The sequence below is a fragment of the Sorex fumeus genome, unplaced genomic scaffold (genome assembly GCF_029834395.1).
Source record: "Sorex fumeus unplaced genomic scaffold, SorFum_2.1 ptg000007l, whole genome shotgun sequence".
Lineage (NCBI taxonomy): Eukaryota > Metazoa > Chordata > Mammalia > Eulipotyphla > Soricidae > Sorex > Sorex fumeus.
This window is the reverse complement of record NW_026606064.1, coordinates 7228705-7255006: the sequence shown is the minus strand read 5'-3', so window position 1 is coordinate 7255006 and position 26302 is coordinate 7228705. Positions and strand designations below refer to the sequence as shown.

The 26302-nt window shown below is 36.2% G+C and overlaps 1 protein-coding gene across 1 annotated transcript; it reads left to right on the top strand.

Annotated features, from left to right (window-relative positions):
* The first annotated feature begins 9097 nt into the window (after nt 1-9097).
* LOC130042903 (olfactory receptor 4A15-like) lies at nt 9098-10018 on the top strand. The gene has a single exon (XM_056135168.1). It carries the CDS (start codon nt 9101-9103, stop codon nt 10016-10018), a length of 918 nt encoding a protein of 305 aa, XP_055991143.1. The 5' UTR covers nt 9098-9100.
* The last annotated feature ends 16284 nt before the right edge of the window (nt 10019-26302 follow it).

Here is a 26302-nt window from a genome sequence, read left to right as displayed (position 1 = left end):
CAATGTTTTGGGAAGTCTTGTCATTTTGACAACATTAATTTTCCTGAGCCATAGCAGGAGATATCTTTCCATTTTCTCGTGTTCTTTTTTATTTTTTGAAGTAGCATTTTGTAGTTTTCTTTGTACAGGTCTTCTACTTCCTTAGGTAAGCTAATTCCTAGGTGCTTGATTTTTCTGGGGCACAGTTGTGAATGGGATTGTTTTTTCATCTCACTTTCTTTTCTTTCACCATTTGCATATAGGAAAGCTGTGGACTTTTAGGTATTCATTTTATAGCCTGTAACTTTACTATACAAGTCTCTTGTTTCTAGGAGTTTCTTGGTAGAGATTTTAGGGTTCTCTAAGTATAGTGTCATATCATCTGCAAAATGTGAGAGCTTGATTTCTTCCTTTCCTCCCTGAATGCCCTTAATATCTTTTTCTTGCCTAACCGCTATTGCAAGTACTTCCAGTACTATATTGAACAGCAGTGGATAGAGTGGGCATCCTTTTCTTGTTCCTGATCTTAGAGGCTCTCAGTTTTTCCCCATTGAGGATGATGCTTGCTGTAGGCTTGTGGTAGATGGCTTTAACTATATTTAGTAAAGTCCCTTCTACACCCATTGTGGCAAGGGTTTTCATCAGAAATGGGTGCTGGATCTTGTCAAATGCTTTTTCTGCATCTATTATATGGTTTTTATCTTTCCTTTTGTTGATATGATTATGTTGATTGATTTCGAAATGGTAAACCATCCTTGCATCCCCAGAATTAATCCCACTTGGTCATGGTGTATGATCTTTTTGATGAGTTGTTGAATTGTATTTGCTAGCATTTTGTTGAGAATCTTCGCATCCGTGTTCATCAGGGATATGGGCTTGTAGTTTTCTTTTATTGTGGTGTCTTTGTTTTCTTTTGGTATTAGAAAGTTATGGGTTTCATACAAACTGGGAGAGTTTCTGTTTTCAATTTCCTGGAAAAGCTTGAGAAGAACTGGCGGTAGGTCTTCTTTAAATGTTTGGAAAAATTCGTTGGTGAATCCATTACAGATGGAATTTTTTAAGAGCTCACAGAAACAGATGATTGAAATTTTGCTTGTAGAAGATTAAGATTGGGAAAATATAGTGGTTTGTCAAATAATGCAAATCTCTAGTCACAAAATGAATAAGTTTACCAGATTTAATACCCAGCAGGTGAAAATATTCAATGATATTGTATTTTAAACTTTAAAGTTCAAAAGAGTAGATATTAAATTTTGTCCAATATTTAATTAAGTGAGGGAATGAATATGTTAACTAACTTTATCATGGTAAAAATTCTGTACTGTTTTTGTTTATCACACTGTTTACAAATTAAGCTTAGAGTGTTATATACCAATTAGTCTCACCAAAGTTGGGAAACTAAACCAAAAATAAAATTGTATTTTATTAAGTAATAAAAGTCATGCTATTTTTTTATACACATAGAGCTTGAAGGGGGGTTAGAGAGAGAATTGTAGTATAACCAAAAGGAAATATTTCTATACTTAAGGAAGATCCTATTGCTTTCTTTACTACAATTCTCTTAAAATTACTGTAGTATTTTTATGTTTTAATTGATGCTTACTCCATTATATAAGAATATATCCACAAATATATTGAAGACTGAATCTTCTAATATCTGAATGGTGCATATAATTTTCTTACAAATGTTTATGAAAAATCTCCTAAGTCTGTATACGGTCTTTTATTTCCCTTGTTTTGTTTTGTATTTTGGACCATCCTCAGTGCTGCTCAGGACTTATCCTGGCTCTGTGCTCATGGATTACTCCTGGTAGTTCCCTGGGGAATATACGTAGTACTGAGGATTGAACCTGAAGTGGCTAAGGACAAACAAGCATGTTAACCGCTAAATTTTCTCCCTAACTCTTAAGTCTTTATTCATAATAAAAAATCCTAAAATCTACAATTTTGAGGTAACATTTATTTTGATGCCATTGTTTGCTTTAAATATTTTTTATCTTAACAATCCGAGTAGGCTTGGAGTCTACTCGGATTGGAGTGGAGCATCTTCCACCCAGATCCTCCAAATTCCAGTAGGCGGGGGTCACACCCACCACCTGGCCCCCTGGCGCAGTGTAATCCCATCAACGGTCAAGACTCAGAGACTATAAAATCCAGCTCCCGGAACCATGCGGCCGCGAATGTCCTGACGTCTTATCAGGACATCTTTTTATGACATCTTATTATCTCATTCCTACTTTGGACAAACTTGCAGGCTATCGAATGTAGCCTGCCCACAGGGCAGAGTCTGGCAAACTCCCCAATATGCCAAATACCAGTAACAATGATGGGTCTCATTCTCCTAAAGAGCCTTGAATATAATCTCAGGGCTCGGATTAAAGAGACGTTACTGGGGCCTACTCGAGGCAATCGACGATAACAGGATGATGAAATGAAATGAAAATGAAATCTTAACAAATCTTGAAATCTGAACCTTTTATGTTTGGAAGTATCAAGTTTCAAGTCCTTTAAATTTCCTAAATTCGACTGAAATCATACTATATCATATTCTGCTGAATATGATATACGCTAATAGAAAAGGTTAATAGTTTCACTATTCTATCTGGAATTCTTAGCTGAAATCACTTGCTCATTTGCGTGTCATTCCCCACCGCCACATTTTCCACATTATAAAGTGATAGTATTATCAGACTTGGAGCATTAGATCTTATCAGTCACTTTTGAATTAGTGTTAATGGCTGTTCTTCCTATCTCAAAAAACCTCACAAAGTCCTTAAAACCCTCATAGCATCTGAGTCTTTTGATACCAAAGCAAATGCCCCATGCTTAGTTTTTGTTATGTAAGCACAGCACTTCCAGATTCTACTCTTTTGCTCTGGTTATCCCTTACTCCGGTATAAAAGCCCACATTTTTATGACAAAATGAGAAACATTAACTCAAAATATTGAGGGTCAGGAATTAGGTAGAGGTTAGTTGGGTATTTCTTTGCATCAAGTGCCATGGGTTGGAGAAATCCAATTTAGCTGATACTTGGATCATCTGTACAACTCCGAACAACTTCACTTAGTTTTAGTTAGTCTTAGATTGAATAACTGAATGGATCTATAGGTTTTCTTTCCCTAACCATTTAAAAGTAGCATTGCAAGGAAGATAGTTAAGTTTTACAAAATGATGTTTAAGGAACCTAGTGGTAGAAAGAAGATAAGAATTTAAGAACTAACTAGTGGTAGAAAGAAGATAAGAACTTAAGAACTAACTCCAAAACTTGTATAATGTCACTTTCATAAGCAAATTTTGGTCACCTAAAGATTTTACAATATGGGTTCATAGATTATAATTGCTCGATAAGTTTATATTAATTAAAAGCTTTCGAATTAATTAATTTTCCGATGCCCTTTCTTGGCAATACATATCCCATTATATCATTTGAATATTTTCAATTGTTCTCTTAAGGTACTCTCCAATGATCTCATATTTTTTAATTTAAAAGATGTGTGATGTACGTACACAGGAACTGTGTCTGCATATATAAATGGAACAATTGTTTGCTAAAGTGGAGTTTTAAAAATGCAATTTTTTTGCCCAGGCCAGAATCTATTTCCTCTTGGCATTGAGTCCTTCAGAATCTGGTCATATTACTGAGTGTAGAAATTTGTGGGTCTTTCTTCCCAATCACCAGAGATAAAGTTGGGGAGAGAGTGCCATGCTCTTAATTAGGGAGGAAGTGGCCTTAGGGACAAGCAATTGAATGACTGAAAGGCTAAACAGATCACAATCTCCTATAAGAAAGCTCAGACATTGGTTATTCAAGGACCTTAAATTCCTACAATTGTCTTGTAGAGAGAATTTTAAGTCACAAGTGTTATCCTAAATCCTGAAAGTAAAATATTTGGGGGCTACTTCACCATACCTGACTGAGAAGAACTGCGTCTAACAAATAATTTGTGTTAGAAATTTTTATGTTGATCATAATAAACTCAACTGAGCTAATTTCCACTAATTAGATCAGCTTTAAATATTCATGGAAAACTTCTTTGATTTTCCTTGAGGAAATTTTCTCAGCAGGTGAGAATATTTAGCTATCTTTGTACAATAAATATTTACAGTATATTTAAGTGATTTTTTTAAATATAGGCGCCTGCATAGGCTACTTCACTCTTACCTGAAAGAATGAAATGAGGCTTATATAGAAATATAGGACACGTGACCACTGGAAGCTATATCTGGATTCATCAAACAGACACATACTATTCTGTGTTCCATAAATGCACAAAGATATGTGAAATCTCAACTGCTACCTTCATGAAAGAAGCACTGATTTTTGAGATCCAGGGAAAAATATTCTTGGAGGTGAGGCTTTGAAATAACTTACAAGGGTGCTCAATGAAAATTTATGAATATGCTTAAATGTTTCTATTGTCTTAAGTGATCTTTATATTTATAGAGGGAAATTTGCATTGACAAAAGGAAATCAGCAAAGCACATAAATGAACCAGAACAAATACCAAGTTTCAGATTTTCGAATTAGAATGTAGTGGGTGTTTGTTATTTACTTTGCCAAGTAACAGAGAAACAGAACACATTACAAATGAGTAACTAGTGTATTTAAAATGCTGGTTAATATTCTATATTATCAGATAGCATATTCTCAGACTTTCAGATATTTAAATTAGAGAATGTTAGGTTCTGTGTAATGTCAAGTTAGTGTGAATATAAATTTTTTTTGCTGCACTCCTTTGGGAGTTCAGTATGGTCTTTCAGCGACAAACTTTTAATTATGTTTGAATGTATTCATAATAGAGTCCATACTCAGATGTAATTTAGTGTTATTATTCAAAGAAACATAAGTATGTCATTTAAAAATACTGTAGCACTGTAGCACTGTCCTCCTGTTGTTCATCGATTTGCTCGAGCAGGTCCAGTAATGTCTCCATCGTGAGACTTGTTGTTAACTGTGTTTGGCATATCGAATATGTCATGGGTAGCTTGCCAGGCTTTGCCATGCGGGCGCGATACTCTCCGTAGCTTGCCGGGTTCTCCGAGAGGGGTGGAGGAATTGAACTCGGGTCAGCCATGTGGGCCAAGTGGAAGGCAAAATAAAAATACTAAAGAGGGATTTTTTTATTGTAATTTTTATCTTTTTTAGGAAAGCTATATTTTTAAGAACTGAAAGTTGAACTATATTCCTAACTAGGGAAGTATGCATTTTGTGGTTAGATTTGAAAGTCTTCTAATAGCATAATTATGTTTTTATGCTACCAAATCTGTGGTATCAAGGTACAGATAATGGTTTATAAGCCTAATTTTTACCTGTATAAGTATTTCAAATTATTAAAATGCATGATTTATCCTGTTGAAATCCAACATTGTAATTAGTGAGAGTTCAGAATCTAGTCCCTACAGAAAGTTTGGAGTAGAAAAGTATTGAGCATAGTCTACCTTATTCTCTTATAATCTTTATCAGTCATGTCTCTATCATCTAGAGGTTTCATTAGGTTAATACTTCTGAGTCAAATGATGGTAGGCTTTTGAAGGTCAGAATTGGCTTTTAAAGAATGCTTGACTTTCTCTGCATGTCACAAAAGGAACCATTTTGTTCACACTGAGGTTTAGTACTTCTGTAATTTTCTGAGCTGTGAATTTTCTAAACATTTAGGCTTGTACCTATTTATGCTTGTTCTTAGACTTTGATTCTTAATTTAATAATGTGCTTGCAATTAGATGTAGTGTCTCCAGTGAAATGATGTTTTACTAAAATATACTTCGATGTGGGCTGGAGTGATAGCACAGCAGGTAGGGCGTTTGCCTTGCATGCAGCCAACATGGCCGAGTTCGATTTCTCTGCTCCTCTTGGAGAGCCCGACAAGCTACCGAGAGTATCTTGCCCACAGGGCAAAGCCTGGCAAGCTACCCGCGATGTATTTGATATGCCAAACACAGTAACAAGTCTCACAATGGAGACGTTACTGGGCCCGCTCAAGCAAAATCGATGAACAACGGGAAGACAGTGACAGTGACAGTGATACTTTGATATGCTCTGTATTTCTTTGTTATTGCTTCTCAAGAAGCTTATTGAGAACTCAGGATCCACAGATGATTGGGCTTTGAGCATCTCTACACAAACCAATATGTTTGTGAAGAATTTGAAAGAATTATACCTTATTATTGCATTAATATTCTTTTATTTGCATATGTTAATTTCTTATATTATTTGTCTTTCCTTATTTTATTTGTCTTATTTCATTTTGCACTTTTAAAAGTATGGTTCTGTTTAGTTCTCATCATGTTACCTTCATCATAGGTCCTATCACATTTGTATAAAACAAACTTCTAAAACACAAAGTTTTATCCTTTCCTCTTTTTTCTTGAATTATGTCTATATGTGAAAAATCAACAAAACTCGAGATGATTTTTTGTTGTTGTTCATAGTGAAATATTAAAAATGAACGTTGATATTAGCAATTTTATTAATTTATTTTAGTAAATATCAAGCAATGCATTTTGCTTGAGTATTAATAATGGCCGGGCTCTCCGAGGGGGCGGAGGAATCGAACTCGAGTCGGCCATGTTGGCCGCTTGTAAGGCGAACGCAGCGGGTAGGGCGTTCGCCTTACAAGCGGCCAACATGGCCGACCCGAGTTCGATTCCTCCGCCCCTCTCGGAGAGCCCGGCAAGCTACCGAGAGTATTCGATATGCCAGACACAGTAACAACAAAGTCTCCAATGGAGACGTTACTGGGCCCACTCGAGCAAATCGACGATCAACGGGAGGGCCTTTACCTTTACCTTACCTTATTATTAATGGCACTGTAAGATAGCTATTGTATTGTAGAAAAAAATGTATGAAAGGTACAGAGAGTTTAGCTGAGTTTCCTGAGGTCAATTAGTCTATAGTGCAGCCAGATTTCAACAGCAGTAATAGTGCAGCTCTAAAGTCTTCTCCACTTTGCCTGTGATGAGAATGTGGATCTTAAAAGATTCACAATGAATGTGAAACCTGTATTCATTATTTGGTATCCTAAATGATCAAACCTCATTACTTATGTGTAGCACATTTCAAGTAAGTGCTTTTCAAATAACTTGCATTATAAAAATATAAGAAGAAATAAATATCAGCAGAATAAGGTAGAATTGCATGAGTAGATGAGGGACTGAAAAAAATCTTAGTTCATAATTCAGTATCCTTAACTTTAAGTTTTCAAACCAAGGTAGAATAGTAACATGTAGAAAATTAAACAATTCCACACATTCTTATACTGTATCTGCAATTAACTCCGGTTAGGCCGTCTACTCTTCAGATTTGGGCACCAGCATTCTAGTTTTCAACCATCTCAGTATCTAAGATTACAAATAGACTTCCTATTGTCTTCTCCATTTCTATTCTTTTCTTTTTTAAAAAATATTTTATCTTTATAATGTTTTTTACAATATATGATTACATTTTATATTCGAATACCATCTCACCACTATTACACTTTTCTGCCACCATATTTCCATCCCAAACCCCAAACCCTGCCCCCCAAGCAGAACTGAAATAATTTATTTTGTACTGCTTGTTATGGGTAATCCACTAAAAATGATCCAGAAAAGGTTTCTTAGGGACAGTGTGTGAAGATTGTTATATTATAAAAAAGCCATTAAGCCCTTTGTAAAAGAGATTAGTAACATATTGTTAAAGGTTGAGCTTTGTTTGCTTATATATATACATATATATAGTATAAATATATATTTCCCTTTAAGATTGGTTGCCTTCTACTTTAAACCCCATCAAATGTGGTGTGCTACTCTAGCACAGCGGGTAGGGCGTTCGCCTTACAAGCGGCCAACACGGCCGACCCAAGTTCGATTCCTCCGCCCCTCTCGGAGAGCCCGGCAAGCTACCGAGAGTATTCGATATGCCAGACACAGTAACAACAAAGTCGCCAATGGAGACATTACTGGGCCCGCTCGAGCAAATCGACGATCAATGGGAGGGCCTTTACTTTACCTTTTTTAAAGTCTGAGATGTCCAGGAATAGATTCACTTGTGGGTGAGGCTTGTCCAAGTATGTAGAGAGGGCTGATGAGGAATGTGGTGGTTGATTTCTGGAGGTTTTTCAGCTGCTGGGCCAGGCTCCATTGGAGTGGAAGGGCCCTCACCCAACCCTTCTGGGTCGCTCCAATGAAACAGCCTGGTGTGGGGTCTGGTGGCACCTACATTTCTTTTCAATCTTTATTTATTTATTTTCTGTTCCCCCACTGTCTTGCTTAACAGGAAAATGTCTGAAATAAAAGCTACCAGTTGCTGGTCTAATAGTTTGAAATATCCAGAAATGAATTCACTTGGTTCAGAAGTTTTGCTGAAAATCTAGCTAATCTGTGTTTAGAGTTGTAAGACAGACAAAGAAAACTGGAAAAATTTAAACTTGCAAAGATCTGACTGTAAGAGTCAAAGTAATTGATTGAAAAATCAATGAGATATATCACTATATTGCACTATATTGTTATTTTTTAAAAGTCAACATATCATTTCTTGAAATATAGAATACTGAAAATTCTATATCCATTGAGATAAGAAAAGTGAGGTATATACTAGTAGAATAGCAAGCTATTTACGAATTATTCCAGATAAGACTATTTTTGAACCTACATTGAACACATTCTAAGTGTAGTCAACACAGACATAACCAGCTCAGAAGTCATATTCTATGACTATGCTTTTGTGTGTGTTCATTGTCATCATAGGATCAAGTATTTGGAGAGCAGGAATTATTTTCCTGTTTATTTTTGCTGACTGCGGCAATAAGTTTTATAAGATTATAATGAATGAATGGATGACTAATCATTTTGATAACTTTTCTCTACAGAAGATGCATGAAGGTTTAGACTTATAATCACTTATTTGTAATCCTCATAAAATTATTTCATGAGCAACGAGACTGTTAAGGTCATACCTATAATATCTCTCTGAAGTACTCAGTAGATACTTGCTGTTTATTGTGGGTGTATTTCTGTAGAAGATAAAATGATAAAGATGTGCTTCATGATCACATAATGGATAACTCACAGTTCTGTTAAAAATGTCATTGCAGGTCAATTTCTCCAGAGCTCTCCTCCCTGAAATATCTTCTGGAAGAGTAGATGGGACATAGAAACAATGTAACCGAATTTGTCCTCCTGGGCCTCACTCAGGATCCTGAGGGGCAAAAGGCATTATTTGTGATGTTTTTACTCATCTATGTTGTGACAATGGTGGGCAACCTGCTCATTGTGCTGACAATTTTTGCCAGCCCCTCTCTGGGCTCCCCCATGTACTTCTTCCTTGCCTACCTGTCACTCATGGATGCTGTGTATACCACTGCCGTTTCACCTAAAATGATTGCAGATTTGCTCCGTGAGAAAAAGACCATCTCCTTCCCAGCATGCATGGGCCAGCTCTTTATAGAACACTTTTTTGGGGGTGCTGAGGTCTTCCTTTTGGTGATGATGGCCTATGATCGCTATGTGGCCATCTGCAAGCCATTACATTATATGACCATTATGAATCGACGAGTTTGCATCCTGCTCTTGGTGGTGTCTTGGGTTGGCGGGTTTTTGCACTCCGTGGTACAACTTCTCTTTGTGTATGATCTCCCCTTTTGTGGCCCCAATGTCATTGACCACTTCATCTGTGACATGTACCCGTTACTCGAACTTGCCTGCACTGACACCTACTATGTTGGCCTAATAGTGGTGGCTGATGGCGGAGCCATTTGTATGGTCATCCTGACTCTTCTTCTAATCTCCTATGGCGTCATCCTCAATTCCCTTAAGACTCACAGTCAGGAAGGCAGGCGCAAAGCTCTGTCTACTTGTGGTTCCCATATCACAGTGGTAGTCCTGTTTTTTGTTCCTTGTATTTTCATGTACGTTAGACCTGTTGCCACCTTTCCCATTGATAAATCCATAACTGTGGTGTTTACTGTGATTACTCCCATGTTGAATCCTTTAATATATACCTTGAGAAATTCAGAGATGAAAAATGCAATGGAAAAACTCTGGTGTAAAAAAAAGTATTAGTAAAATATGAATATATGTTCATACAGGACATATTTGTTACTTATTCTAAACCATGAAACAAGAACTCTGGGAACTACTGAATTAGTAATGTAAATAATTCTTTAGTGATGTTTATTTATAAAAAGGTAACAAATCAGGACACTTTCTTTGAGACTAGAATCTATAGAAAAATTCTTGAGGATAAATAAAAGGCCCAACTATTTGTCCCATTATAAGTAAAAATAAGCTACCACTCACCTTTATTTTTCTATTTATATTGGAATGGATGTTTGAGAAAAATTTTTTTCTTTCAAAAAAACAATAACAAAAACTCTGAAAATTTGATCTTGCCTTGATAAATAAGATAGCACAGCGAGTAGGGCGTCTGCCTTGCACGCAGCCAACATGGCCGACCCGAGTTCGATTCCTCCGCCCCTCTCGGAGAGCCCAGCAAGCTACCGAGAGTATTCGATATGCCAGACACAGTAACAACAAAGTCTCCAATGGAGACGTTACTGGGCCCGCTCGAGCAAATCGATGATCAACGGGAGGGCCTTTACTTACTTACTTACTTACTATTTGATAAATGCTTAGAAAAAGATTCTTGTCCAATGCAGTGATTTAAAATTTTCATTTAATTAATTAATCTATTTTTTCAAAAAACTTTTGTTTGGGGGACACAACAGTGGTGCTTAGGGCTTATTTTTGGTTCTGCACTCAGTAATCACTCCTGGCAGGTCTCAAAGAATCATATTGGTGCTGGAGATTGAATCCAGGTTAGCAGTTGTCTGCGTGCATTGTAGGTGTCCTACCTGTTGCATTATCTCTCTGGCCCTAAGGTTTTAATGTTTATTAGTTTGGCAACACCCTTAAGTCTCTGTAGTTTATGCATTTTTAATATTAAAAATTAATTCCTGCACTTCTGTCAGTGTCTTTGTATTGATGGGTTAGACTTTTTGCGAGCAGTTTGTTAGATGGGCTAAAATTCATGATGAAAATGTTCTAGCTCTTGATTCGATGATAAAAGTCAGATCAGTACAAGTTTTAAACATTTTTATATTTTTATTAGGTACTTTTATTAGGTACTTTCTTTTTTTGAGAAATACATAGAGTGCTTTATGGCATTTTAATAATAACAATATAAAGTTAGGGTTGAAAACGAGGGGACATTTTGTATAAGACATGTAAATAATATCACTTATGCCTTGTAGGAGTGTATTTTATCACTGAAATAGTTCTGAACTTTTAATATTTTACATATATTTTATGACTGTCCAATAGCATATGCAATAATTAAAAATGTGTATCATCCCATCTAGAATATTGTCCATCTCACTGTAACTAGCTATATTTTCCACCATAATTTTTCTCTGCCTCTTCCCAGAGATAATTTTTAATTTGTGGCTATAGTTAAAAATATGTAACTTACATACACATGCCACCTTACAGTATATATCTTAATGCTTTATTTTTCTTACCTGTATTAAAGCTATGTAATATACATAGATTTTTTCATCTGATTTTTATCCACTTTTATTTTATAGTGGATACAAAATTTTATTTTTAGTTTGATAATATTGCTGCCTATCTCTTTAGTCCCTCCAGTTCCCTGTCCATATATTATTATAAATCTGAGCGTGCTACAGATATTCTATCTCAGTCATTAGTCATTGGGGTTACTTCAGTTTTTGATATTGCTTGTAGCATCTCTATTTGCATCTTATAAGATGACTGTCTTAGCTATTTTTGTCTTTGTACATGGCATAAAAGTCTGCCTAGCACAGGCTTCACAAAACAACTGATCTTTTTGTTGTTGTTTTCAATCTATTTCAACTTGGACACATTACTACTTCAAGTATATATTGAAATATGAAGCAATGATGCTCTTCATAAGAATCTGCAGAAGATACAAAAAGCAAAAAAGAAATTAAAAACAATTTCAAAAAACAGACCATCTACTTTGGTTTAGCTTTAAAGTATTTTTTGGCCAAAGTTAATAGTCTTAACATTCAACCATTGATAATGTGTGCACACATATCTATCTACATTTACCCATACCTTTCTATGTGTATTCCTTGGTTGGCCGGAGAACTATACTTGCCTAATTTAAATTGGGTTATTTCATAGGGATCAATTCCATGGCACTTTAGTTCAAAGTTTTCCTACCTTTGTAATTGCCTTCAACTGAGCATGGAAGCAATTGGGTTTAAACATAGTCTTCCTCACTTTTTTATGTGTGTAAAAGAAACATTTCCCATTGTCAATTAAGACCAAATACTCAATTAAGTGCAACATTTTTGTAGTTCCATCCACTGACAAATACGCTCTTTTGTCATCACACTTCAAAAATTGTTTCTAAGTTCTTGAAAAGTTGGTATGACATGGATGGGATAGGTCATCCCTTTCTTTAAATCCTCCCTTTCCCTTATTTAAATCAAAGCTCTTAGGAGATCTACCTCCTGATATGATTTCCATGAAGTATTTCTATTTTCTCTCCTTCAAGTTTACTTTTACATGTTATAATACAGTAATACAGTAATACCTCTTCTGTCCAAAGTCAGCACACTATATAAAACTTTCCACATAAGTGATTTTTTCGTCTTTAAAGAACTTTGAGATAACTTTCAGTGTTTTGTAACAATGATAAAAAAAAAAGTATAAGGACGTTTTAACCATATTGCAATATTTTAATAATACTTTACAAATTTAATTTTTATTGATTTACTTATTTTATTTTAGGCTCCACGATTTACAATACTGCTAAGGGTAGGGTTTCATGCATAAAAACTCTAGCATCACCATTTTATTTTATTTTTTAAAATTTAACTTTATTTACATAAAGTTGTTCACAATAATTCATTACACTTAACATTCAAACACCAATCCCACCACTCTACACTTTCCCACCACCGTCACTTAATCACTTAACTTCCCGTTAGTCGTCGATTTGCTGGAGCGGGCGCCAGTAACGTCTCCATTTGTCCCTGTCGTGTGCTAGTGTAGCCCAATGGCATCTGTTTGCTCTGGGATCATGAAGAGCCTCAAACCGATGGTTCGTGATCTTCACGAAGAAGTCTGACCATCTGGTAGGTGGGCGGCCACGTGGTCTTTTGACATCCCGTGGAATCCAGTCAGTAACAGCTCTAGTCTATGGGTCGTCTTTAAATCTCATTATGTGACCAGCCCATCTGATTTTTGACACCTTGGCAAATGAGACAGCATCCCTGATTTTTGATCTCGACGGATGTCGGAACTCCGGATTTTTTCTCTCATTTGAGTGAAACGTGATATTCCAAGCATAGCTCTTTCTATTCTTCTTTGGGAGACCTGAATAGCATTCTCATCTTGTTTGCGTAGGGCCCAGGTCTCTGAGGCATATGTTAATGCAGGAAGAACAGTGGAATCAAAGAGATGTGCCCGGAGCCGGAGGTTCTTCGTCCTCTTAGCTATTTCTTCGACGTTCTTGAAGGCGTTCCAAGCCGCTCTCTTCCTCCTGCGCAGCTCGGGTGCCAGGTCATTTGTCATGTTGACTTCTCGACCGAGGTACACATAGCTGTTGCATTCGGAGATGGTCGTTCCATTGAGAGCGAATGGGGCATCAGGAACGAGGCTGTTTCTCATAAAGATTGTCTTCATAAGATTCAGCTGTAGTCCTACCTTTCCACACTCACGGTCAAAGTCGGCCAGCATTTGTGCCACTTGGCTGATGTTTGGTGTTATTAAAACAATGTCATCAGCAAAGCGGAGGTGGTGTAGTTGCCGACCATCTATCTTCACTCCCATTCCTTCCCATTCCAGTTGTCGCATGATGTTCTTGAGGGTGGCACTGAAGAGTTTCGGTGAAATGGGATCACCCTGCCAAACTCCTCTCCTGACATCAACGATCATTTCTTTGTAGAATGGTGAGATCCTGGTAGTGAATCCGCAATACAGCTCACGGAGGAGCTTAAGAAGAAAATATGCGAAGAAGAAGAAAATATGCGAAGATTGTTGTATTTCATCCTGGAGCCATTTAAGCCCTTGTAAAAGAGATTACAAGCATATCTGTTAAACCCCAAACAATGTGACTAGCATCACCATTTTAAAAAGCGATTTTAGGTTCTCAGAAAATTGTTGGAAAATATATAGTCCTCTTAAATCTGTTACCCCTCCCCCCAAAATTATAATTAATGGAGATCCATTGAAACATAATTATCACCTCAAACTTTATATTTTGTATTGGAGTGCATACTTAGTGGTATATTATGTAGGGTAGGAAAATGTTCAGTGTATGACTGCAATTTTGTATTATCACTCAGATTATTTTTACCTGCCCTAAAAATCTTCTATATTCTACCCATTTACCCAAACTTCTACTCAAATCTTTGACAAACTGTGATATTTTCCTGTCTGTGTTTTACTGTTTGTATTTCCTAATATGTTATATAGCTAAAATAATAATATTTAGCTTTTTCTTATTGACTCTCAATAATACACACTCAATTTTTCTTTTGACTCTTTATAGCTTGATGTCTCTTCTCACTAGGGATTGAACTCAGTGCCTCAAATATACAAAAAAATATTATACCACAGAGTCATGCCCATTTTGTTTAGATATTTTTAAACATGGAGTAATATTGCAGTGTCATAGCTCATTAGTCCATTTGCCTACTTGAGGACACCTTGTTTGTTTCATTTATATTTTAGAAATTATAAATGAAACTTCTATTAATATGTATATCTATGTGCAACTTTTCTGTTGATAACTTTCATCTCCATGATTTTTTTCTTAAGCATAGTAATATTTTTAAAAATTATTTTAAATATTTTGATTGTTAAAAAAGGCTTTTATATGTGGCACTCTGATGATGCTGTATAATTACTATAAATGTTTGGATTTTCATTATGCTTTTCATAAACTTAATATTTTGAGAAATTTTAAAATTCATGTTCATAAGAGCATTAGAAACAATGTTTGAAAACTTATAAAATTGTGATTAAAGAGTTATAAATATTAAATAAGCTCAAAATACTTTAAGTGGGTGAAAGTCTGAGACCCATACAATGATAATCAAACTGTCAAAATCAAAGACAGACAATGTTGATAGCAACAAGAGATATTTGTTATATCACATATAGGCATCATAAGATTACCAGAGATTTTTTTCATCAATACAGGCCTGAAGGATATTAATACAACCCTCTCCCCCCAAAAAAGGGAAGAAATCCATCAACAAAAAGTCATATATTAGGAAAACATGTCAATAAAAGTTGAAGGATTTAAGATACCTAATAAACTAAAACTTTGATAAGTTTTATTACTTTACTTGCCTTATAATCAATGCTAAAGCCCTTGAGCTTGAAAATAAAATTATTTGTGAGTTTTTTGAAGCAGTAAGAAAAAAATCAAATCTTCAGTAAAAGTAAATATATAGTAAATATGAAAGCTAGTGATTTTGTAAAAATGGCTTAATATTTGTTTTCCCCTATAATTTAAAAAATATATATCTTATTGGATATTTATGTAGGAATATATGTCTTTATGATATTTACATCTGATATGTATATAATTCTTAAAGCACTAAATGTTTTCTGACATTTAAATTACACGGAAATAAATTCAAATTAAAGTTTTATAACTTTAGGATATTAAATAAGAGCCCCATAAAAAAACACAATGAAATAATTCCTTAACACAGTTGGGAGTGGCCTCAGTGGTCATTGCACACCTCCAGGAGGGACCTTGTTGTGGCCCCTAATCACTACCCAGTGTGACTTTGGCATTGCTAGGTGTGAACCTTACAACTGAAAAAAAGAGTACCTACAAATGAAATGGCAAAGTCATTCATACATTTCATTACAACTACAACAGTCAAATAACACAAAACGACATAGGAATTTGTTAACAAAAAAGTTTTAAAAAGCTATAAGAATTATAAATTGAAAGTACAGAGCAAAATGAATGACATATAATATGTCATTGCTCCCTGGCAACAATTAATCTTTTCTGTCTGTGGTTTTGCAGAATCTGGGTATTTCATATAAATGAATTAAAAATTGACCCATGACTTCACTTAGCATGATGTTTTCAAGGTTTATAACTAATCCTGTGTCAACTAAACTTCATTGACTTAGTGGTTGAATGCTAATACTTCATTCTGGCCATAGCCTTAGTTACCGGAGCCACACAAAGGGATGCTTAGAGATACCAGAACTACATCTTGTGATGCTCAGTGCTCAGTGTACTGTGGTATGTTTAGAGCATGTCAGATATGTTCTCTAGTCTTTTGAGTTATCTCCTTCACTATGTATAAATACTCTGTATTTTGCTTCCCCAAATTGCTGGACATTTGAATCAGTTCCAGTTTGGTCATTGAGTAAAAATGCTTAAATAAACTCAGTTTTTTAAAATCAAGTTATTGTGTGGGAACATGCATTCAATTCTTTTCTAATAAACCTAGATATAGCATTACTAGATAGTATTCGATCTGTGTTTAACTTTTCTAAGAACTGCTAATTTTATTTGTGCTGTTGGTACTATATTTAATTAAGTTGTACATGTTTGGTTTATGGAAACCTTTGCTGTATTATACTAAAAATTGATAGCTTTAGCTCTTACATTCTGGTTTGTTTCAACTGGAGCTAATTTTGTATAGCTCTATGTCTAATGCAGAAGGAGAATGGACTTGGGGGAAATTTATGTAAAACTAATTATAGAAAATTGGCTCTTCCCAAAAGTAGAGAGAGAGAGAGCATGGAGGAAATTGTCTGCCATAGAGGCAGGGCGAGAGGTAGGATGGAGGGGGGATATGGGGATATTGGTGATGAAAATGTGCACTGGTGGAGGGATGGTTGTTCAATAAGTGTATGACTGAAGCTCAAACATGAAAGTTTTGTAGCTGTATCCCATGGTTGCTCGAGCGGGCCCAGTAACGTCTCCATTGGAGACTTTGTTGTTACTGTGTCTGGCATATCGAATACTCTCGGTAGCTTGCTGGGCTCTCCGAGAGGGGCGGAGGAATCGAACTCGGGTCGGGCATGTTGGTCGCGTGTAAGGCGAACACCCTACCCGCTGTGCTATCGCTCCAACCCATGGTGATTCAATAAATTTTTTTTAAATGGCACTTAATATAGGGAAGCATTTTAATAGCAAATAGTATATTGACTGTATATACTGCTTATGTAGTAGTCAAAAAGTTTTGTCAAGTTTTATTTGAACTGCATTATTTATTCTTTAAAATCTTCCCACCAGTTATTTGCTATTGCATGTCTCATGACACATAGGATGTGTTGGTCCCAGGGCTGATACATATGAGCACTGAGACTCAGCTTCAAAGAAAAGTTAGATCCTGAGTCCTCAAAAGAATGCTGTATACAGGCAACTAGTCTACCTGTGTGAAAGTACAAATCAAAATAAACCAAACATTTCTGTATATGAGACAGCATACACAGACTTGGGCATCATTGTCTTGAACTGGTGTTTTTCTATATTTTGTCTCCAAAGTTCACTTAATCACATTTATCTTCTGGCTGTAAGATTTCCCCTCTACTGTGAAAAAAATTGAGTTGGAAATTGTAACGAATATTTAAAACTTGTTTTTTTATTTTTATTTTTTGTCCTGCTCTGTCCTCCTCCGGGAGCTGGGTTTTATATGTTTTTTTTTATACATGAAAGAACTGGTAGAGGAACCCAGGCATGTGGGTCCTGGGGCTGAGGTCTCTAACCCTACTCAGATTGGGACTGGGCCTTCTCCACTCAGACCCCCCATCTTCCAGTAGGTAGGCATCACACCCACCAGCTGCCGCCAACACCAGCTTGGTCCCATCAATGGTTAAGACTCAGAGACTATAAAACCCAGCTCCCGGAAGCACACGGCTGCATTCACAGCCACGCGACATCTTATTATCTTATTTTTCCTTTGGAGAACCTGGCAGGCTATCAAAAATATCCTGCCCGCACAGCAGAGTCTGGCAAACTTCCCGTGTTGTACTCAATATGCCAAATACCAGTAACAATGATGGTTCTCATTCTCCTAATCCTGAAAGAGCATTGAAATGGCTCTTTTAAAATCTCAGGGCTAGGAAGAAGGAGACGTTACTGGTGCCTGCTCAAGGAAATCGACGAACAACAGGATGATCGTGATCGTGATCGTGATTTTTTTGTGCTGCGTATGGGTGGGTCTCATATTGTTCACCACCAGCAGGAGGCCCAGGGTTTGAGAATCCAGTGTTGTTCAGGCTCTAGCTTGAAAAATCTGTTCAAATTTTGGGGCCACCCTGGCAGTAATCAGGGGGTCTAGAGCTTCACCCTATAATGCTTGCTGGATCTTGTGATGCTGTTTGTCAAACCAGGGCCAGATCCAGGGTGACCCATTGATTCCTGAGCTCTCTCTCTGACTTCAAAGTTTGTTTTATGTTTTATGTTCTTTCTTTTGGTTTTTTAGCCATACCTTGTTGTACTCAGGGTTTGTTCCTGGATCTGTGTGCAGAGAGAAATCTTGGTAGTCCTTTGAGAATCATATATGTATTAGGAATCAAACCCAGATCAGTTGTTTGCCATATAAACACCTTACCTTTTGTTCTTTCTTTCCCCCATCATTTTTTTAACAGTATAATTTTAATTTTTTTAATTAGGTATAATCTAGAATCTCAGTATTTTTCCAGACCATTTTCTTAGTCATTGTTTAATCATTTAGTAAAGGCTCCTTTTTATATGGGAAAGATTACTATTATTATTATATAAACAACCACGTAGTAGTAAATATGTAAAAATTAAGCATGGTCATATGTTTCTAAAGAACCTGGATCACAGTATTTCAGAATCTATAATTTCTAATATATTGTGGATTGGAAGTAAATTTGAATCACTAAAATAAAATAATCATGGTATAAGGGAATGAATTGAAGTAATTGAAACTAAACTTCCCTTTCAAAATAGTAAGCAAAAAGCACCACTGTGTTTTGGGGCCACAAAGAGATTTGACAGATGTATATTTTAAGACTGATTTTACAGAATTTACTTTAATTTGGAAAGATGAAAGAAGCTAAATATGTGGAAAAATGAAAGTTAATAAAATTCTGAGCATCCTCCACCCAGATCCTCCAGATTGCAGTAGGCGGGGGTCACACCCACCAACTGGCCCCCTGGCGCCGTGTAATCCCATCAATGGCCAAGACTCAGAGACTATAAAACCCACCTCCCGGAAGAGAACAGCGCAGAGTCTCCTGCCCCTGCACCTGGCTGTCCTTGCCGAGGCCCCTTGGAGCGGAGCGGATTGAGTTTTCCTCCCCGCCCCGACCAGGGCTCCGGCAGCCAAAGACCTCCAGAACCAGCCACCACCATGCTGAGACCACTCTCCGCACACATGAAGGTACCGGCAGAGGAACAAAGCCACGTGGGTCCCGGGGCCGAGACCTCCAAGCCTACTGAGCATCCTCCACCCAGATTCACGGCCGCGCGACATCTTATTATGACATCTCATCTCATTCCTACTTTGGACAAACTGGCAGGCTACTGAATGTAACCTGCCCACACAGCAGAGTCTGGCAAACTCCCCGTGGCGTACCCAATATGCCAAATACCAGTAACAATGAAGGGTCTCATTCTCCTAACTCTGAAAGAGTCTTGAATATGGCACTTAAAAAAAAAAATCTCAGGGCTAGGACGAAGGAGACGTCACTGGGGCCTGCTCAAGGCAATCGACGAAAAATAAAATTCATCGCTAAACTTTATATTTTGTGAATTATTAATTTATAAGATTATATTATTATAATATTAATATATTAACATATTAATATATTAATGTATAATCTATTCAATATTTTAGAGAGTTTTAGAGAAAATTCTATAGGATAATTTGGTTATGATCTTCTTTTCAATATCTTTAATTCTCAAGGCAGATATTACTAGGAAAATAACATGACTTATTCATATCAATCATGAAAAAAATTAATGAAATTTCCCTGTAACTATTCAAGTGAGAATATTCTTTATAGGAGAAAGATAATCATGTTGGACCTTAGGAAGTCTGAATATTATTCTTAATGTGCTACCATATCCTGAAAAATTTTGGTAAGTTTTCAATTTATTCATATGCAAGATGAAAAGAATAAACTAGGGATAGCACAGCAGTAGGGCGTTTGCGTTGTGTGTGGCCACCAGGCCAACCCGGGTTTGATTCCTCCGCCCCTCTCGGAGAGTATCTCACCCGCACAGTAAATCCTGGCAAGCTATCCATAACATATTCGATATGCCAAACACAGTAACAAGTCTCACAATGGAGACGTTACTGGGCCCGCTTGAGCAAATTCTCCAATAATTGATTCAAGTCTCAGTTTCTAAGATTATATTTGCTCGAGCGGGCCCAGTGACGTCTCCATTGGAGACTTTGTTGTTACTGTGTCTGGCATATTGAATACTTTCGGTAGCTTGCCGGGCTCTCCGAGAGGGGCGGAGGAATTGAACTCGGGTCGGCCATGTTGGCCGCTTGTAAGGCAAACGCCCTACCCGCTGTGCTATTGCTCCAGCCCAAGATTATTTATAGATAAATTTCTCACCTCCAAGAGTTTGAATTACCAGAAAACTTTCATTATAAATGGATCATAAAATACATAATTATTTTCTAGAAATTGAGGTTTTATCTTATAATTTCAAAGACTTCTAATGGTGAATATTTAAGATACACAGAAATACTGTGATGTTAAATTAATAGATTCTTACCATTAGTTATACTATTTACATGATACACCATTCTGGACAAATGAAATAAACCGTTGGAATATGAGCTTTAAAAAAATCTGTGAATTTGGAATACTAAACTCATTCTATAGCTTATTTTGAAAATTGAATATTGGTATTCACTGAAAATAGTGCATAATATTTAATCCCCTTGAATAGTGCTTTTGGGCATATTAGAAGTGGAAAAGAATGGTAATGTGACATTAATTGATTTAACAAAGTCAATAATTAGGTAAATTAGTAATTCTAAATTCTCTTGTGAGAGGACATAGAAAATTCTCAGAGGAGGATGTTTGCATATTTCAAATTTCTGGGTGTTTTGAACCCATTTTTATTCCTCCATGTATTGTGATGGATCCTTGTTAAACACTCTGCTAAAAAAAAGCACATTGTAAAGCACCGTGCTGATGACTTTGTTACTAGGTTTACATGTAGAAGAGACTATAAGGCCAAAGTCAAGTTCACACTTGAGATTAAAAAAAAAGACATGAATTGTCTCTTCAAGCTTGTTCCTCACTGATATATGTCCTGGGCACAAGGTTCAAACTTTGCATTTTCCTATTATAAAAAATATGCTTCAAGCCACCTATTGCTTTTTAAAGAAATATTTAATGGGCACTGTGAATAGTACTGCAATAAAAACAGGAGTGCAAATGTATTTTTGAAATATAGCTACTTCTGACTCCATGCTCTCAGAACACTTCTGGCAGTGTTCAGAAACTATATATCATATTGGGGTTTAAATTGGAGTCATTCACATGTAATTCAACCACCTTAACTTCTGTACTATCTCTCTGGCCTCTTCTAGTACAGAAGCTTCTTGATTTGGTATCGTTTCATTTACCCAATTTTTCTTTCTTTCTTTTATTTTATCCTATAGTATTGATTCATTGAAGATGCCTCTAGAGTAAAAATATTTGTAAGGAATCCATGTGCCCAGGAACAGATGCATGATTAAAGAATAAATATTATATAAAACTACCTCGTTACAAGAATAAAAGATGAAATCATGCAATGTGCTGCTACTAAATGTAACTAGAAGTTTTGTGCTGAGTGATGTCAGTCTGATAACCTTTCTCATATGGGATGTAAAGAAAAATATAGGATAACAAGAATTATATAGGATATAAAATACACATACACAAACACCTGTTGCTATCCTATATGCAAGTGACAACTGCAGAGAAAGTGAAAAAGACAACTCAATATTAAAATAATATTCTAAATCATGAAGTACCTTAAAATCAACACAGGATATTAAAGACATCTATAGAAGACTAGTAGTCACTCTTGAAAGAAATAGAAGAGAACACCTGGGAATGGAAAATAAATTCATAGATTAGAAGGTTTAACATGGTTAAAAAAAAGACCATCCCACCCGAAGAACTACATGTGTTTCAAATAGTTCACATAAAAAATTCAATGGCATAATTCAAAGACCATAACAAACTATACTACAACTTGTAACATAAGATTTGAACCAAAAAACTCCCTGAATAGCTATTCTGAGAGCAAAAAAATGGTAGAAATGGTTACATTTCTTATCTTTAAAAAATGTACTAAGAAAAGGCAGTGGGATAGAGAAGGCACCACTATGACAAAGATAGTTGGAAATGATCAGTCTGGATAAGAACTGAGTGCTGAAAATAGATAAAGGAACAATCATGATAACCTCTCAGTATCTGTATTGAGAACCATAATGAGAAAGAGGGTTGGGGAGAGTCCCTTCCATAGAGCCAGGCTAGGTGGAAGATGACAGGAGGGAAACTGGGGACATTGTTGGTGGGATATGTACACTGGTGAAGGGTTAGATGTTGGAATACTGCATGACAGAAACCTGACCATGAACATTTTTTTTAACTCTATATCTCACAGTGTTTCAATTAAAAAAAAAGAAAAAAAAGAAAGTGAAAATGTACTAAAACTATAATGGTTAAAACTGTATGGTACTGGCAAATGGTAGCCTCTCAGAACAATCTAATATAATTAAGAGCCCAAAGACAAACCTCAGATCTATACAGAGTTAATCTATGACAAATGAGCTGCATGTATAAATTGGAACAAAAGAAAGCATCTTCATAGATGGTCCTGGGAAAACAGGACAAAAGGTGTTGGGAAAACATGCAAAATGTGAACTGTATCTATATTTTCCATTATACACAAAATTCAATTCAAAGTGGATTATAGAACTTGAAATTGATCAGTATTCTGATTAATAAAGTACATTGAGGAAAGCTTATTGAATTCTCTACAGTATGAATTTCAGAGTTATCTATAGTGATTTGATTCTATGGGCACTGTAGCACTCTAGCACTGTCCTCCCGTTGTTCATCGATTTGCTCGAGCAGGCACCAGTAACGTCTCACAACAAATTGTTAGATTTGTTGTTACTGTGTTTGGCATATCGAATACATCACGGGTAGCTTGTCAGGCTTTGCCATGTGGGCTAGATACTCTCAGTAGCTTGCTGGGCTCTCAGAGAGGATCAGAGGAATAGAACTAGGATCGGACGCATGCACGGCAAATGCCCTACCGGCTCTATTGGCAAAAAACAAAAATAAACAACAGGATACATCACATTAAAAATATTCACAGACAGAGCTAAAGCAATTCTACCCAAAATGAAAAATCAACCATTATCTGCAAAAATATTTGTGTACCTTATATCAGATAAAGGGTTAATACCACAGACATAAAACACATTCACAAAACCAAACACACACACACACACACACAAAACCACATCAAAATACAAGATTAGATAATTATGTATTGCCCCAAAGAAGATTACACATGGCTATTAGGCATATGTAAAATTGTTTATTATCACTTATAATCTTAATAATGAAAATAAAAATGACAGTGATGTATGATCTAGTAAGAGTAGCAATTATCAAAAGGCTGGAAACAAAATGTTGACATGGATGTGGTGAAAAGGAATCCTTATTCACTATTGGTGGGAATGCTGTTAAGTCTCTATGGAGAAGAACATAAAGGATTCTGAAAAATTTAAGAATAGGGCTTCCTTGGAGTACATGTCAAGATGTGAAATTTTGGAGTCATATGGGAGCTCAATTCCTAGTGCTTTTGAGAGTTGTACATACTGTTTTTTTTTTTTAAAGGCTGGACCAGTTGACATTTGCACCAGCACTGAGTGAGGGTTCCTTAACCAAAAAAGCTAAATATCATGTCTTAATTATTAAGAGTTAGATAGTTTTAGTCTTCTAATACTTTTTAACACATGCAATTTGTGTTTTGTAAGCCCCTCTGGTAATTTATTAAAGATGGATTTTGTTCAAGTCTTGGGTTTATTTTCCTTTCACTGTCACTGTCCTCCTGTTGTTCATCGATTTGCTCGAGCGGACCCAGTAACGTCTCCATTGGAGATTTTGTTGTTACTGTGTTTGGCATATCAAATACATCACGGGTAGCATGCCAGGCTCTGCCTTGCAGGCGAGATACTCTCGGTAGCTTGCCGGGCTCTCCAACAGGGGCTGAGGAAACTCGGGTTGGCCATGTTGGCTGCGTGCAAGGCAAACGTCCTACCGATGTGCTATCTCTCCAGCCCATTTTCCTTTCATTTTTTATTATTTTATTTTATTTTAATTTGATATAGAAGCTTATTTTATTATCTTATTTTAATACAGCGGGTAGGGCGTTTGCCTTACAAGCGGCCAACATGGCCGACCCGAGTTCGATTCCTCCGCCCCTCTCGGAGAGCCCGGCAAGCTACCGAGAGTATTCGATATGCCAGACACAGTAACAACAAAGTCTCCAATGGAGACGTTACTGGGCCCGCTCGAGCAAATCGACGATCAACGGGAGGGCCTTTACCTTTTACCTTTACCTTAATACAAATAAAACATAACATTCTGTGTATGTAGAGCTATAGTAATGGTAGAGTGGGTTAGATATTTGCTTTGCACAAAGGCTGATCTGAATTTAATTTCTGGCAATTCAAATTGTCCCTAGAACACTACCAAGAGTGAACCCTGAGTGCACCCTGAGTGTATCCAGGAGGAAGTCCTGAATACAGCTGCACATGGCCTCCAAATAACAAAATCAAATTCTCTATATATTCTCCTCACACTGCTAATGTTATATATTCAAAATTTTATTAAGATTTTTTCTTCTTAATTTATGGTAATTTAAATTGTCTTGCCATATTTTCATTATTAATTTCTAGTTGAATCCTGCTATTAACAGTTCCATATTCTATGTGATTTTAATTTTTTGAAACACATTAGAAGTTGGTATGACTGTTTTGTTGACTGTTACATGAACTCTTTGAGAGGAATAACGTTGACCCACCCCTGCTCTCTCTCTTCCACATTCCATACTAAAGCAGAGTTACCTTGTCTTTCTCAAAGTATGTGGTGAACTGTGTATGTAGAGCTAGAGTGATAGTACAGTGGGTTAGATATTTGCCTTTCACACAGGGGAGATAAAGGGGAGATTTTTCTTTTTCTATACTCAAATCAAGTCATAAGAATAATTCAAAATTTAACTTTCATCACTTTTCTAAGTTCGTTTACGTATCTATCAGCTATCATAAAATAATTTAAAGAGGCTTTTCTTTTTCAAAGTTCATGATCAATCCACACATGAGAGTTTTTATATGTTTTACTTTTGTCCACTCACTTTTTTTTTGGTCATTGGAGCACAAGTTTTGCAATATTTTCCCCAAAGGACATGTAAGTCTTGCTCTCCATGATGATTATCCTGGTGGCATCCCTGGAGATTCAGAGTAAACTTAGAATAATGATGAGGTCCCAATGAATTTAATTATAGAAGAATAATCTATGGAGATGAGCCAATGAACTACTTTAGAAGATGTACTGTACTTCAATTGTAGATAATGTTTATAGATCTTCGCTCTTACCCCAGAGACTGATTCATGTACCAGTATTCACGTGAATGGATTATTCAACAATTGAAATGATTGATTCAAAACATAAGTACAGTATATTAAACATTTTGCATTTACGAGGCAAATTAAATTTAACTATGCCTTAAGAAGAGAGAGATCATTACTATTGTTTACAAAGCCAAAGTTAAAAGCTATTTTTTAATTTTTATTGGTAAAAATATAATATGCCAGATATTTATCAAAACCCAATGTTCTCTCTTGGAAGTTAATGCTTATTTTTTTTGCCTAACCTTAAATTTTTGAGTTCTGGTTGCTTTTCATTAGGAAAAATTCTCACAGCAAAAAAATTTGGGGGCCTCTAAGTTCAATGTTGGATCTCAATGTTCAGATTATAAACACTTGTCATCAATTTGACTGCTACTGTTTAAAGGTAATGTTTTGCTCAATGACTAAAATGGACCAGACTTCCTTTAAGCATAAAAAATGTTGGTCACTAGAAACAGTTCAATGTGCAGTGATGGTGCCTCCCCTCTCCTGCAGTGAACACTGCTAAGAATTGAAAGAAAGAAGCACATCATTCAGCAGGTAGGTGGAATGGTTGTCTCATCATAAAGCTGTTCAAGGAACTATGTTAATTCATAAGTTTCCAAACTAGGATTTACATTTTCCATGATTAACAGACCTTTTAAAAGTTCATTGTGATTATGATGACCAGCCT

What these genes read in the sequence shown, in the direction of transcription:
- LOC130042903 (XM_056135168.1), top strand. Translation starts at nt 9,101, where the DNA reads ATGGGACATAGAAACAATGTAACCGAATTTGTCCTCCTGGGCCTCACT.